We start from the raw sequence: 16,435 nt of genomic DNA on the forward strand, positions 1-16,435 counted from the left end.
GGTTAAATAATTCCAATTGATGTTTCACAGCTGACCGAGTGTTAATTAAGAGAGCAGAGGCAGAGTTGGGAGAGATAGAAACAGACGGTACAGAGGGAACTAGCAAAGGGGGGGGGTCTGAAACTAAGATACCGAGCGAGTCCAAGTGTAGCAGCAGTGAGGGTGCAAGAGGCTGAACAAGTTTACAGGAGTGCAGTTGAGCGGAGGTGTACACCTGCAGAGAGGCAGAGTCCATGGCCCCTGGTCCCGGCCCGTCGCGGACGGGCGCAGACGGGCTTAACTTAGGCGCAACTTCGGCGCGCCTTCGTCGCGCCCGCTGTGCTCGTCCGCTGCGCTGCCGAGAAAAAAGGGGCATGTTATAGGCACCAATGACAGAGACAGGGCGTGGCAGGGGGTGGAGGGGCCAAGAGACTGCACCGCCAACCCCAGAGCGTCCAAGATGGCGAGCTCACCCACCCCGCTCCAGTGACCAGCCGGCAGAGGAGGAGAGCGAGGAGCGGAAGGCGCTCGGGAGTGCAGGCAGGTAGGAACGTGCAGTACTTGTTTTAAAAGTGCGCAGAGTCCACAGCGCTGGCAAAGGAACTGCCAAGGTTCCGTGTAAAAACAAAGCTGGAGGCAAGCGTTGCTCCCGGAGTCGCGTCGGGAGATCGGTGACGTCAATCAAGCTGGCCGAAGGGGTAGCCAGGCAACAGATATACCAGCCAGGGGGGGAGGGGCCAAGAGACTGCACCGCCAACCCCAGAGCGTCCAAGATGGCGAGCTCACCCACCCCGCTCCAGTGACCAGCCGGCAGAGGAGGAGAGCGAGGAGCGGAAGGCGCTCGGGAGTGCAGGCAGGTAGGAACGTGCAGTACTTGTTTTAAAAGTGCGCAGAGTCCACAGCGCTGGCAAAGGAACTGCCAAGGTTCCGTGTAAAAACAAAGCTGGAGGCAAGCGTTGCTCCCGGAGTCGCGTCGGGAGATCGGTGACGTCAATCAAGCTGGCCGAAGGGGTAGCCAGGCAACAGATATACCAGCCAGGGGGGGAGGGGCCAAGAGACTGCACCGCCAACCCCAGAGCGTCCAAGATGGCGAGCTCACCCAACCCGCTCCAGTGACCAACCGGCAGAGGATGAGAGCGAGGAGCGGAAGGCGCTCGGGAGAAAAAACTATAGAACAGTAAGGAAAGCAGTTATATTGGCGCCGCTGCAAGAGACAGAGAAAACCTTGCACAAGTTCCCCACAATGACCTTGAATCTTGATTTAGGTGGTCAGGCCCCGAGTTATTATGCGGCGGGTGCAATCTCCTCCCCTATAATGAAAGATGTGGAAGCCTCCTGGGCCAAACTAGGTGGCTCTGGCTGTTATGCTACCTCCTCGCCCCTGATATAGCTGCCTGCAGCTGCAACACATGCCTCATGGCCTTGCAGACAAGCCCCCTCGGAGCAATCAACGCTGATGTGACGCACCACTGAACTTGCACAGCGGAATGACCCTCAACCTATCCCTACCGGCGCTCTGAAGCGCTACACGCATAAGCTTGATCCGAGATTTGAAAACGCCAAGACTGTTCTCCTCAAGCCTCAAAACCGAAACTGGCTGCCTCTGCTCATCTCGCTGCATGCCTGGACAGCGTGTCCAGCCCCGTGCTGCTGATTTACCACCCCCTCTGATTCACACGATCAGAGGCCCGCACTCACCAGGGCAACGCAACGCCTGTGGTACCTCCGGACCACGACACGGAGACGGCAAAACCAGTCGGAGAGCCATCTATTAACTGCTCAGAGCGGGACCTACTCCCGAGATGGTTTTGCTGATGGTGGGCCAGTTACCTCTGCACATGTTGGCAATGTCGTCTCTGCCCCCGACTGGTGGCTACACTCGCCGCGCTGTTCTACATCCGTACATTGCCCCCTTGCCCCGAGTAACCTTATTTGAGATAGCGGAGGGGGGCAGCGGTGAGCTCTGACTATATATGCCTATGGGCAGGGGCATCCAGCCCCAAGAGAGCGTTTCAAGAGAACGCACAGACTGCCCCAAGAGCTCGGACTCACCGCTCCAAATGACGACTGCCGATCTGACGTCGGCGACACGGAACCAGGATCAACCCCTACACGGTGTCACATCTCACCAAGCTACCCTCCACCCCCATAAAATCTCACCACAGAGCAGAATAACTCCCACCCTTCGCAAGCAACGCCACAATTAAATGAGTAAAACTACTCCCTAAAGTTACATGGTGGTGGGATGTATGACGTTACAACGCACACTTTTACAACGCATGCACTTACAACGCATTTTTTACAACGCATAATCCATTACAACGCATGACATTACAACGCATGACACTACAACGCATTTTTAAAAAATACCTTTACAACGCATTACCATTACAACGCATACTACCTTTACAACGCATACCATTACAACGCATAATATTAAATTACATTTAAGGTAAGTATTAGATAGTATAGGGGTAAAAATTACTAATCTAACTCCAGGGGGTGCAACAGTAGGGTAAGTGTTGGATAGTATAGGGGTAAAAATTACTATTCTAACTCCAGGGGGTGCATCAGTAGGGTAAGTGTTGGATAGTATAGGGGTAAAAATTACTATTCTAACTCCAGGGGGTGCATCAGTAGGGTAAGTGTTGGATAGTATAGGGGTACAAAATTACTATTCTAACTCCAGGGGGTGCATCAGTAGGGTAAGTGTTGGATAGTATAGGGGTAAAAATTACTATTCTAACTCCAGGGGGTGCATCAGTAGGGTAAGTGTTGGATAGTATAGGGGTAAAAATTACTATTCTAACTCCAGGGGGTGCATCAGTAGGGTAAGTGTTGGATAGTATAGGGGTAAAAATTACTATTCTAACTCCAGGGGGTGCATCAGTAGGGTAAGTGTTGGATAGTATAGGGGTAAAAATTACTATTCTAACTCCAGGGGGTGCATCAGTAGGGTAAGTGTTGGATAGTATAGGGGTAAAAATTACTATTCTAACTCCAGGGGGTGCATCAGTAGGGTAAGTGTTGGATAGTATAGGGGTAAAAATTACTATTCTAACTCCAGGGGGTGCATCAGTAGGGTAAGTGTTGGATAGTATAGGGGTAAAAATTACTATTCTAACTCCAGGGGGTGCATCAGTAGAGTAAGTGTTGGATAGTATAGGGGTAAAAATTACTATTCTAACTCCAGGGGGTGCATCAGTAGGGTAAGTGTTGGATAGTATAGGGGTAAAAATTACTATTCTAACTCCAGGGGGTGCAACAGTAGGGTAAGTGTTGGATAGTGTAGTGTAATATTATGCGTTGTAATGGTATGCGTTGTAATGGTAGTATGCGTTGTAATGGAATGCGTTGTAAAGGTAGTTTTTAAAAATGCGTTGTAATGGTATGCGTTGTAATGTCATGCGTTGTAATGGATTATGCGTTGTAAAAAATGCGTTGTAAAGGTAGTGCGTTGTAAAAGTTGCGTTGTAAAGGTTGTTCCCCATGGTGGTGTGACGCTGCTGCGCGCTGGCCGGCGCGTTCTTGGTGCGGTGCACAGCCAGCAGCATCTCCACATGGAAGTCCGGGCTCGTTGGCTTGGTGCTCTCGCGGAATAAGAGAATTGCCGCCCTTGAGATCTCCTGCCGCTGGAGCTCTAATGCCTCCTGGTCTTAGTAACAAATGAGTTTGTAGTATCCTACTCATGTTCTGCACAAGAACATAGTATTTCTCTCTCCACCCCTTTTTCCTTCAAAAATACGCCTACCACTATCATCCCCGTATCTTCAAAGTTCTTGAAAGGGGAGAGCTAGACTGCTTAACTTAGGCGCTGGGGAAATGAGTTTGAGCCTCGGCGTCTGCTCAACTTCACGTGATTCTGGGTAAATCAGGAGAGAGCTAGACTGCTAAACTTAGGCACTGGGGAACTGAGTTCGAGCTTCGGCGTAGGCTCAACGTCACGTGATTCTGGGCAAATCACTTAATCTGCCCGCCCTTCCAAATAATGAATGTGTCCTTGCATAACGGTAACTGGTGCTCGTATAAAGCGCTCCAATAACTCGACCGTTCGCGCTATATAAATCTGCCCCCCAAAAATTTACTCTGATGTGATAAAGGCAAACCAGGCACTTGTGATGGAGCTTAACTCGACTGTTCACGCTTATGAATTTTTTTTTCTCCGAGGTGATAATGGCAAACCAGGCATTGGAGGGGGAGGAAGCACAGGAAGAAAGTAGTCTGCAGTAAAGGGGCCAAGAGCCGTGGAAGGACACAAATGAACACATGTCCATCATAAGGAGGGACTAACAAGCCTACAACCAATCTGAAGGCAGCATTTAAGGCACATGCCGATGAAAATAATTGGTGGAGAGTGGGCGGAGCTTCCATGAAGCTTCCCTGCTATAGTGTATACTGCATGTCTCAACGAGACAGCGCAAGTGCTGCCTACGCGAGACCTAAAAAGGGGTTAGTTCTTATCGCTAGATCAAGGGTTCAGGAGATGAGCTGCCAGAGGTAAGTTTTGGGGTTCATTAAAATATTGGGGTTGGGCTCCCACAAGTGCAGTGATGCTTGCAGACTGTGAAAACACAAAGTTTTCAAATAAGTCTGAAACAAGGCTTTCCATCAGGTTGATCAACCTAGAGACTACTGATCGCATGTGTTGGGGTCAGGATTACAGATCGAATCCCAGCTCAAGGATTCCTTCAAAGAAGGGGGACTGTAGAATGATATATTGTGACTATGATGGAGGACAGGAGCGTCAAATTGTGCCGCACGCTGGCTAGAATTCAAATAAATCTTATGATTTGCTGGGTGCTTCCATCCAGGTGAGATGTGTGGAATAGATCAGAACAGCTCCTCCTCCCTTTCTGTTTTTCCTGTTTTTGATGTAGACGTTTAACACGTGCAGGGATCAGGACATCCATGATTGAGGCCGGTTTGTCCTTGAGACAGTTCTCAGTGAGAACGGACATGTGGAATCCCTTTTTAGCTATGAGATCATGAGTTTCAAAGATGTGCTTTTGGGCTACATGCATATTAACGAGTCCCTCAGATCAGTAAGCCAAAGCAACTCTGGTAGTCCTGGGTTCAAGAAATGGAACCGAGCTCAAGCAGCAGGGCGGCATCCGAGGGTTTACGGTGGGCTTCAGGCAGCTGAGCAGTCCTTCCAGGAAGAGCAAAGCAGTCCTCTGAGCCCACAGCAGACCATCACAGAAGGCAATCCTCTGAGAGCCCTTCTGCAGGTCCAAACAATTAACGGAAGAGTGTGGCTGAGAGACCTGGTGTCTTCTTTAAGTAGGAGAAGTTTCTGGCAAATTCCCTTTGAAGAACTTGGAGTTCCCTACCTCCCCCGCCCTGGCTCCAGCCTGGCTGCTTGACCAATGAAGTGGGGGAGAAGTCCTTTGTGTGAAGGCAGGGCACAGCCTATTGATTTTCAATGGTGGATGTGCCCAGCTCAACCCCTCCATCCTGACAGTGGTAGCCCATCCAGACACACCACCAATCTATCTATTATGTGGTTATCTAAGAGGAATAAACAAAGTCCAGCTGCCAATTACACCCAGTCATGTGACCCAGGAACAGGCTGCAGGCACCAAATAGTTAGGGCAGTAACTTAAAATCCACCTTTGAAGAGGAGTTTAAATTAAAATTTCTTAGAAATCACACATGAAATTCTTACCTGCCCCCAATCAAACGTTAGCTCATATTAAATGGAATAAGGCGACCCAATATTATCCTATTGGAGACGTAGGCCTCATCCCTACACCGTGGGCGTCCCAGATTGGAAGGGATACTTATGCCTTTCTGAAGACGGCACTGTTGCGAGTGGCGAGTCGGTCCAGTGGTGCTGGACCGACAGCAAGATGGTGACACCGGGAACCCACTTGAGGCTGCTGTGGACCGTATGAGCTGAAGCTGTCAAGGACATCTCACACAGGAATTGAGACCGGGTATGTGAGGGCTCGATAACCGGGGGATGCGTGATTTTGCCAATCAGTGCAGGGATGGACTACCAGCCACAACCCCACTGCTTCGCCTCCCCAGCTCATCTGCACTGCCATATACCCACATTCCTCCATGGAAAACATGGAGAAGAATGATTGTCTTCGATAGGCAAAAGCCTTCTGAAAGGAAGCAGACTTTAGCCAAGACAGAGACTGGAAGAGCATGGTCACAGAAAAGGGGGTGGCCTCCATCACAGGCAATATCAAACAGACTTCAGCAAGGTCTGGTGTCCATTGACCCTAAAATTGATTCTGTTGCTTCTAGGTTGGACAGGATATCAGAACGTCTTGACTGCCAGAATAAGAGAATAGATGGAGCTTAAAGACGCATCTCAGACCTTGAGGATAACAATCAATCAATCATTTCTAAAGAACAGTACTATCACCCCTAGGGGTATTTGGGCGCTGACACAGATGCAACAAGTGAAAAAGTATTGAAAATGGAGAAGACGCTGGCACTGATCGCCACCAAAAATGAAGACCTAGAGACAGATTCCAGGTGGAACAATATCCGCATCAAGGGGGTTCCAGAATCCACTGGGGTGACCTGATAAATTTTGCTTTCTGAACTCTTTGGAGGAACTCTTTCTGAACCGTTCATAGTAGAACATTCTCACCATTCTTTGGGTTCCAGACCACCTCTTGGTACACCATTATGCCTAATGGTTGAATGATTGCAAAATTTCTGTGACAGGACTATTGAGGTGCGTCTGGCAAGAGAGTGGAGGCTCCACTGTATCCATCTACCCTGACTTCAAAGTGTTGGCACATGAGGCCAGAAAGACATCTGACACACTGAATTGTTCTGCGATTCAGGGGTCTCAGGTACGCCATGCTCTACCCGCCTGCCTGAAGGTCCTGGCCCTGGACAGCTTGACACACATGTTCACATCAGCAGAGGCTGCATCAAAAGCATGCAGCAAGCACCTCAAGACTCATTTGCCCAAGGGGACGGAGGAAAACCAAATTGCCCTATGTCACTCCTCTTCAACAATGTGCGTGGATTCTTCCTGACTGGTCTATCCGGCCCGATTGGCTGTTGGGCTTGAACATAGAATCACATGCGTTGGGGTCCTGGTTACCACCTGCAGAGTGAAACACAGAGCAGTGGCTTCAAAGCTGCTCCATATTTTACTTGAATGCACTGCCCCCAGGGCACCGCGATTTAGCAGCTGCCATGGGGCAACTCATTCAATATGAAAGGGTGTACTTTCCTAGTTTGAGCCCAGAGCACCTGTGTTAAGGTGCGTTGTGGCGCAAGCAGGGAAAGTGCACCCTAGACATAATTTGCCCTAAATGCTCCAAACTCTTATGCAAAGGTCTTCTTGTGCACCCCCAGCTGCTCAGAACTCTGATACAAAGTCTGCTTGTGCACCCCCAGCTGCTCCGAACTCTGATACAAAGTCAGGTTGTGCGCCCCTACGTGCTCAGAACTCTGATATAAAGTCTGCTTGTGCGCCCCCACATGCTCAGAACTCTGATACAAAGACTGCTTGTGCACCCCAGCTGCTCATAACTCTGATAGAAAGTCTGCTTGTGCACCCCAGCTGCTCATAACTCTGATACAAAGTTTGCTTGTGCACCCCCAGCTGCTCCCAACTCTGATACAAAGTCAGGTTGTGCGCCCCCACATGCTCAGAACTCTGATACAAAGTCAGCGTGTGCACCCCAGTTGCTCATAACTCTGATACAAAGTCTGCTTGTGCACCCCAGCTGCTCAGAACTCTGATACAAAGTCTGCTTGTGCACCCCAGCTGCTCAGAACTCGGATACAAAGTCTGCGTGTGCACCTCAGCTGCTCAGAACTCTGATACAAAGCCTGCTTGTGCACCCCCAGCTGCTCAGAACTCTGATACAAAGTCTGCGTGTTCACCCCCAGCTGCTCAGAACTCTGAAACAAAGCCTGATTGTGCACCACCAGCTGCTCTGAACTCTGATACAAAGTCTGCTTGTGCACCACAGATGTTTATGTTTATGTTTAGGGGATTTATAGAGCGCATGGCTGCCCAGGGGCTTCCCAGCGCTAAGGAGAAAGAGGTAGTCAAGGAGCACAGGAGTTAGAGAAAGAGCCAGGTTTTAGGTCCTTTCCTGAATGGCAGTTCATTGGTTACCCTGCGCAGTTCCAGAGGCAGGGTATTCCATAGTCCAGGGGCCAGGTGCATGAAGGATCTCCCTCCCCATCTGGGTCTCTTTATCCTGGTCGAATTCATGAGTAGGTCTGTTGAGGATCTAAGATTTTCTACCTGGAATATATTGTGTAACAAGCTTTTTTATTAAGGCCGGACCTTTGGTATTCATTATTTCATGGGCAATACAAAGTGTCTTGAACTTAACTCTTGCCTGAACTGAGAGCCAGTGTAACTTCTTCAGGGCTGCCCTAGCTGATTGTTGTCTAGGGATTCGCAGCAACAGCCGTGCTGCGACGTTCTGGTCTCCCTGCAGCCAGTTTGTAACGTATTTTGGTGCACCTAGATACAGAGAGTTGCCGTACTCCAGTTTTGACACTACTAGTGCCTGGACCACGGTCCTGCGGGTAGACTCCGGTTCACTAATGGACACTGTTACTCCAGTTATCACACGAATATGTAACGTCATGTTTTGCACTGGCATCTTTCCAAACCAATTAAAAAAGACCTTACTCAAACCCCTCCTGAAAAAACCTGGCTTAGATAAAGCAGAACTAAAAAATTATAGGCCTATTGCGAACTTACCCTTTCTGGCTAAAATAGTCGAAAAAGCCATGAATATCCAACTTGCGGAATTCATCGAGCAATATCATCTGCTCGACGAATCACAATTTGGATTCCGCAAGTTTCATGGAACGGAAACAGCGCTCATTAAAGCGGCGGATGACATCCGATTAATCAGAGACCAAGGCGGTACAGCACTCTTGGTGCTTCTAGATTTATCGGCCGCTTTCGACACGGTTGACCATAAGATCTTAGTCAACCGTGTCGAAAAAATGGGCGTGCAAGGCCTAGCAAAAAATCTATTGGCGTCTTTTCTGGCAGAGAGATCCCAGTCTGTCATACTGGGCCAGTTTGAATCCGCTGAGTTATCGCTGCCATGTGGGGTACCTCAAGGTTCATCCCTCAGTCCGACGCTATTTAACATATATGTGTCGGACCTCGCAAAAACCATCAAAGCGCATGGGATGAACCTTACCTCATATGCAGATGATACACAGCTGATACTGGCTGTCAGAAATGATGGGGAAGCAGTGGCGGAGCGTTTCAGAACTGGTATGCTCGCCATAGGTAACTGGATGTCAGCAAACAGTTTGAAACTTAATTCTGATAAAACCGAGGTGGTCACTTTTGGCCACCTCAATCCTAGCTGGTCCCCAACCTGGTGGCCTTCTTCCTTCGGAGCGGTACCTAAACCGGTCACAAAGGTGAGAAACTTAGGAGTCATCTTTGATGACAATCTAAATTTCATGGCCCATGCCAATCAAACGGCCTCCACGGCATTCCATAAATTACGGCTGGTTAGGAAGATTCTCCCTTTTCTTCCAAAAAACGTGGGAAAAACATTGATCAGCGCCTTGGTTTTGTCAGCGTTGGATTACTGCAATGGCTTGTTTGGGAATGCGCAAGTCAGGATTATCAAGAAAATGCAGACAATCCAAAATGCAGCAGCCAGACTTCTTCTTGATATTCCTAAATTTGCGCCAGTGGCTGAGACTTTGAGGACTCTCCACTGGCTTCCTGTTAGGAACAGAATCAAATTCAAAACTTTATGCATTGTCTACAAGGCACTGCACCTTCAAGCGCCTCAATTCTTGTGTGACCATCTGGTTCCATATGTCCCCACTCGAACGCTACGATCAGCAAAACTACATGATCTTGTAGTGCCACGGACTAGGCTGGTCAACTGGGGAGACAGGCGCTTCCTAGTAGTCGCCCCAAGACTATGGAATACACTCCCGCAAACCATAAGATCTTGCTCAAACTTAATGTCCTTTAGGAAGAAATTGAAGACCTGGTTATTTAACCTCTAACAACTCATAAGATTACTGGGAGAGTAATAACAGTACAGCGCCGAGACGCCTGTGGGCATTTGTTTGCGCTTAATAAATGATAAAAATAAATAAATAAATAAATAAGAGAGGAAGAATTTTCCGAAGCATGCTCAGTGTTCCAAAGCATGTGCCTGATAATTTTCTGGCTTGGGTTTCCATAGAGAGACTTTCGTCTAGTCAGATTCCTACGTTTTTTATCACCTCTTTGGGGGAGGGGTTCTCCCAGTTTTGGAGGCCAGCCGATAATGTTTCTTGGGACCGCCTTGTTTCCCAGGAACATGAGCTCCGCTTTATCTTCATTCAGTTTAAGGCTGCACTTCTTCATCCACTCAGCAACTTGTGCCATGCAAGGCCCCAGGTTGGCCAGGTTCGGTGGCTCAGTGGATTAATGTGTCTACTGCAGGGGCCTGTGTTCGACCTCATGGTCACAGGTTCAAATCCCAGCATATCCACTCAGCCTTTCATCCATCTGAGGTCGATAAAATGAGTACCATTGAGTTGGGTAACAGCAAACATCTGTTATTCAGCGCCAAGATGCCCGTAGTGGTAAATGTGTGCTTTACAAATACACATGTTATGTTATGTTGTCAAATACGGAATGGGGGCCCTCTGTGACCGAGGGCCCGATTCACAGAACTAACTTAAGACAAAATCCTAAACTTACTACCATTTTGGTATTCACAGAAGGCACTTACTCATTTTGGTATTCACAGAAGTTAGGAGTCCTAACTTTAGGACTCCTAAATGCCTTCTGTGAATACCGAAAGTGTTAAAGTTAGGATTTTTCTCAGTTTAGGAGTAGTAAAGTTAGGACTCCTAACTTCTGTGAATACCGAAATGAGTAAGTGCCTTCTGTTAATACCAAAATGAGTAAGTGCCTTCTGTGAATACCAAAATGGTAGTAACTTTAAGATTTTGTGAATCGGGCCCTGAGAGTATCAGCTGGGGGTCATTAGCATATGATACTATTGATAGTCTGAATTCTTGCACTATCTCTGCAGTGGTTGCATGTACAAGTTAAATAGTGTTGGACACAGTGCGGATCCCTTTCGGACTCCGCACGAGATTTGTAGGATGTCAGATAGATGTTCTCCTTCCATTAGCTGGAAGGATCTGTCTTCTAAAAAAGAGGTCATCCATTTTAGCGCCGAGCCTATAGTACCTGCTTCCTTTAGCCTCCGGATCAGAGCGCAGTGTTCCACTGTATCGAAGCCGCTCTAAGGATGGCTGCAATACCCCCTGGTCTAGGGTTCTCTTTAATTCCTCTGTGATCACCAGCAGGGCAGACTCTGTGCTGTGTTGGGATTGGAATCCCATCTGAGTGGGGTGCAACACCAAATATTGGGACAGGGTCAGGTTCACCTGTTTTTCGGATGTTCAGAACTCTGATATAAGATCCGCTTGTTCACCCAGATGCTCAGAACTCTAATATTAATGTCTGTTTGTTCACCAACGGAATCTCAGGAATTCTGAAATACATTTCTGGTTGTGTACCCTCTTACTTTGAGAAATATCACTAAAAAGGTCGACTTGTGCACCACAGATACTCAGAACTGTGATATAAAGACTCTCTTCGGCACCCCTGGAATTTCAGACTCTGATATGTAGGTCTGGTTGAGCGCCCTCTAGTTCTGACAGCTTTCACTGTGAAGGTATGGTGCCCCTTCAGATGCTCAGACTTCAGATGTCAGGGTCAGGCTGCTAGGAAGAAGCTTGCACTGTGAGATGTGAACTAACTCCATTTTCTGTTTTTCAGTATTACTCCCTGCCCACGCACCTCCCAGACCTCTCCGATGACACCGCGCCCTGCACGACAGAGTCCATCGGCCGCTTCAACACAATCTTCATTCCTGTTGGCTTCTCGCTCATCTTCGTGCTTGGTCTGGTGGGGAACGGCTTGGTCTTGCTGGTCCTTTGCTTACGCAAGCGGCCCTGGCACCTGGCTGACCACTATCTGCTGCAGCTGGCCCTGGCTGACCTGCTCCTCTGCCTCACCTTGCCCTTCTGGGTCACTCAGTTTGCTAATGGGTGGGTTTTCGGCCACATCACCTGCAAGCTGCTGGGGGCTCTCTTCACTCTCAATATGTACAGCACTGTCTTCTTCTTGGCCTGCATCAGCATGGACCGGTTCCTGGCGATTGTCCATGCCGTGGACCTGTACCGGAAGCAGCGGCCCTTCCATACGCGCCTGCTCTGCCTCATCGTGTGGTGCGTCTGCCTGGGCTTCGCCGGGGTGGAGATCTTCTTCAGGGAGGTGGAGTTTTCTGTGCAGACAAAGGTCTTCTACTGCCACAATGCCTTCACAGCCAGTGAAGCTCTCAGATGGAGGATTGCGCTGCGCCTGACCAACATGATCATGGGCTTCCTGGTCCCGCTGCTGGTCATGGTCTTCTGCTACTCACGGATCTTCTGCTCCTTGCGGCGCTCCCCCCTCTTTGCAAAGCACAAGTCTCTGAAGGTGGTGGTGGCCCTGCTGCTGGTCTTCGTCCTCTGCTGGGCTCCGTACAACACCTTCCTGCTGGTGGACAGCCTCCAGCGACTGGGCTACATCAGTCGCAACTGCTACTTGGAGCAGGTGCTTGACTTTGGGGTGACCATCACGGAGTGCCTGGGACTCGCCCACTGCTGCTTGAACCCCATCATTTATGCATTTATAGGTGTTAAATTTAGGCACGAACTTGTCAAGTTTTTCAAGAAGAGCAGGTCCCAAAGCCAAAGCCCAAATCTGACTCCTTCCACTGGCCGTCAAAGCAGCAGGGAGCAGACAGTCACTTCATCTGTAGAGCAGGACACAAGCACCATCCACCCAATCCTAATGTGAAGACGCCTAACAGCGAACCCGGGTAACCTTCGGAACATGATAGCACCCTCTGTAACTCAGCTACACACAGGGCCTTCTGCACTGCCAAAAGCAATCCTGGGAAACTGCAGGCACATGATAGGACCCTCAGTGACTTAAAAACACCCATGGCCAGTACCATCACTGAAAGAGAACTTTGGGGCATATCAACAACAACCGGCGATAATTATCGCTAAGCGCACTTAGCGCTAGGATAATTATCGCCGGGTAACGTGGATTTTTATCGCTGAGATAGCGTGCTATTAGCAACGCTTATCTCAATAGCGATAAAAATCCTCACACTAAGTGGCTAACGTGAGATTATCGCTGGAAACCCAGCGATAATCTCACGTTACCTTGTTGATAGGGACAGGCAAACTTAGCCATGATATCCTCCTTCCATAGTATATCATGGCTAAGTCAGAAAAATACCAGACGTAAAAAAGCAGCGTTAACCGCGGTTAGCGCTGCTTTTTTTGTCTCTAACAGGGTTAGCGACATTCTTGATAATAGGAGAAATGTCGCTTAGCGACATTTCTCCTATTATTTTACTCTGGAATGCCCCCTTTGCATCTCATTAGAGATGCAAGGGGAAGCGTAGAGTAAAAGGGTGCCAACATGCAAATTTGCATGTTAGCACCCTGTTGTTGATAGGGCGCTAGTTTTATCTCTGCTTTCTTGGCTTTTAAAGCCAAAAAAGCAGAGATAAAGCCCTTGTTGATATGCCCCTTGGTAACCTCAGGCACATGCTCGGACCCTCAGTGACCTAAAAACACACATGGCAAGTCCCATCACTGGAAGAGAACCTGGGGGCATATTAACAATGCGGCGATAACAAATTATCGCTGCTTTTGCGGCCGTTTTCGGCCGAAAAGCGACGATAATTTTATCGCCGTATCAGCAAAGACACGCTGTCGCGTGTTTTGCTGATTTTGCTACCGTTTCCAGCATGCCTAACTTTGCATCGTTAATGAGATGCAAAGTAGGCGTGTCTGTGGAAACAACATGGGTAAATATCACAAAGGCAGCTTCGTGATATTTACAATGCGGGGAAGCGATTATTTAAATCGCGCTAAGTATGCCTTAACGCAGGAATTTAACGTCTGTTAAATTCCTGACTAAGGCATACTTAACATGGGGGGTGGATTGTGTGGCTAAGACCACAGGCCCCTATTATCAAGGGTATTGCCGTTTTCCATGGAACATCGCTGGAAAACTAGCGATGTTCCATGGAAAACATCGCTATTGCTAGGATATTTATCGCCATTGCGCTGAGCGTTGTTAATAGAGCGCTAGCATGGCGATAATTATCTGCGACAGCCGGCGTTAAACATTTTAACGCTAAGAGCGCCCAGTGATAATTATCATTGGCCGTTAATGATATGCCCCCTGGTAACCTCAGGCACATGCTCGGACCCTTAGTGACCTAAAACACACACATGGCTGGTCCCATCACTGAAAGAGAACCTGGTACCCTCAGGCACATGCTCGGACCCTCAGTGACCTAAAAACACCCTTAGCCAGTCCCATCACTGAAAGAGAACCTGGTAACCTCAGGCAACTGCTCGGACCCTCAGTGACTTACAAACACCCATAGCCAGTCCCATCACTGAAAGAGAACCTGGTAACCTCAGGCACATGCTCGGACCCTCAGTGACCTAAAAACACCCTTAGCCAGTCCCATCACTGAAAGAGAACCTGGTAACCTCAGGCACATGCTCGGACCCTCAGTGACTTACAAACACCCATAGCCAGTCCCATCACTGAAAGAGAACCTGGTAACCTCAGGCACCTGCTCGGACCCTCAGTGAGTTCTAAACACCCATAGCCAGTCCCATCACTGAAAGAGAACCTGGTAACCTCAGGCACATGCTCGGACCCTCAGTGACCTTAAAACACCCATGGCCAGTCCCATCACTGGAAGAGAACCTGGTAACCTCAGGCACATGCTCGGACCCTCAGTGAGTTCTAAACACCCATAGCCAGTCCCATCACTGGAAGAGAACCTGGTAACCTCAGGCACATGCTCGGACCCTCAGTGACTTAAAAACACCCTTAGCCAGTCCCATCACTGAAAGAGAACCTGGTAACCTCAGGCAACTGCTCGGACCCTCACTGAGTTCTAAACACCCATGGCCAGTCCCATCACTGGAAGAGAACCTGGTAACCTCAGGCACATGCTCGGACCCTCAGTGAGTTCTAAACACCCATAGCCAGTCCCATCACTGGAAGAGAACCTGGTAACCTCAGGCACATGCTCGGACCCTCAGTGACTTAAAAACACCCTTAGCCAGTCCCATCACTGAAAGAGAACCTGGTAACCTCAGGCAACTGCTCGGACCCTCACTGAGTTCTAAACACCCATGGCCAGTCCCATCACTGGAAGAGAACCTGGTAACCTCAGGCACATGCTCGGACCCTCAGTGACCTTAAAACACCCATGGCCAGTCCCATCACTGGAAGAGAACCTGGTAACCTCAGGCACATGCTCGGACCCTCAGTGACTTAAGTAGTAAAGTTAGACTTTAGGTCTAAGTTTATCCTTGTGAATCAGGCCCGTTGTGTGTCCATGTTGCGTTTTGGCCCATTCCCTGTTGAGAGCACTAGGCCTACCCACACAAGTGAGGTACCATTTTTATCGGGAGACTGGGAAATTCAGGGTGGGTGGAAGTTTGTGGATCCACGCTGATTCCAGAACTTTCCGCCACAGAAATGTGAGGAAAATGTGTTTTTTTTACAAAGTTTGAGGTTTGCAAGAGATTCTGGGTAAAAGAGCCCTAAAGAGAGACACACGTCACACCCTCCTGGATTCCCCTGGGTGTCTAGTATTCAAGAAATTATAGGTGCGCTAGGTTTCCCTTGGTGCTGGCTGAGCTAGGGTTCAAAATCCACAGCCAGGCACTTTGAAAAAAGCATTTACAATGCAATAGGTTTCACGAGTACGAGATTTTGAGCTATTGGCATTGTAAATGGCAATGCCTTTTATAATATTAAAAGGCATTGTCATTTACAATACCAATAGGTCAAACTTTGGCAAAAGTAAGACCTATTGCATTGTAGAGGTATGTAAATCGGGCGCCACGCTCACTAATTAAGTAAAGAAAAAAGAAAAAAACAGAGAACGGTGTTGCTGAAGCGGGCGCCACGCTCCACATTATAGTTAAAAAAAATGAAACTAAGCTCGGTGTCCCTAAAGGGGGTGCCGCACTGAACATGCAAATTTATAAAAAACAAAATGAATAAAAGGTGAAAGAACGTAGCCATTGTGCTGCGAGTGCTGTGGATGTAGGGGGCAACCACTTTTAAAGTAAGAGCGGCATAAGGCTCAATACGAAAAGCAGCCACCATTGTCATGTGTGGGCGTGCTGCAGAAACAAAAAAAGCAGCCACTATTGCCCCCATTAGTAAATAAAGAAAATAGTGCTCACCCACTTAGAATGCAGACTGTGTAACAGGCCAAGTAAAAGGTCCAGTCATTATGGGAGGTAACAAATCCAGATAAGGTGGTACCAAGGAGGGACGAACGAGCCTACTTGCGAATCAGAAGCCAGCATTTACGAAGGACAACGACACAAGGCAATGGAAAATATGGGCAGAGAGTGGCGG

General features: G+C 48.5%; 1 protein-coding gene across 1 annotated transcript in view; it reads left to right on the plus strand.

The window, feature by feature from the left end:
• Positions 1-13,198, plus strand: part of LOC146808664 (C-X-C chemokine receptor type 3-like) — a 41,584-nt gene extending 28,386 nt beyond the window's left edge. The window contains exon 2 of the mRNA XM_085615457.1: positions 11,747-13,198. Coding sequence (XP_085471583.1) covers positions 11,747-12,811 — 1,065 coding nt within the window. The 3' untranslated portion in view covers positions 12,812-13,198. The remainder of the gene's footprint in view (positions 1-11,746) is intronic.
• The last annotated feature ends 3,237 nt before the right edge of the window (positions 13,199-16,435 follow it).

This window comes from Triturus cristatus, chromosome 7 (assembly GCF_964204655.1).
Source record: "Triturus cristatus chromosome 7, aTriCri1.1, whole genome shotgun sequence".
NCBI classification, from domain to species: Eukaryota; Metazoa; Chordata; class Amphibia; order Caudata; family Salamandridae; genus Triturus; species Triturus cristatus.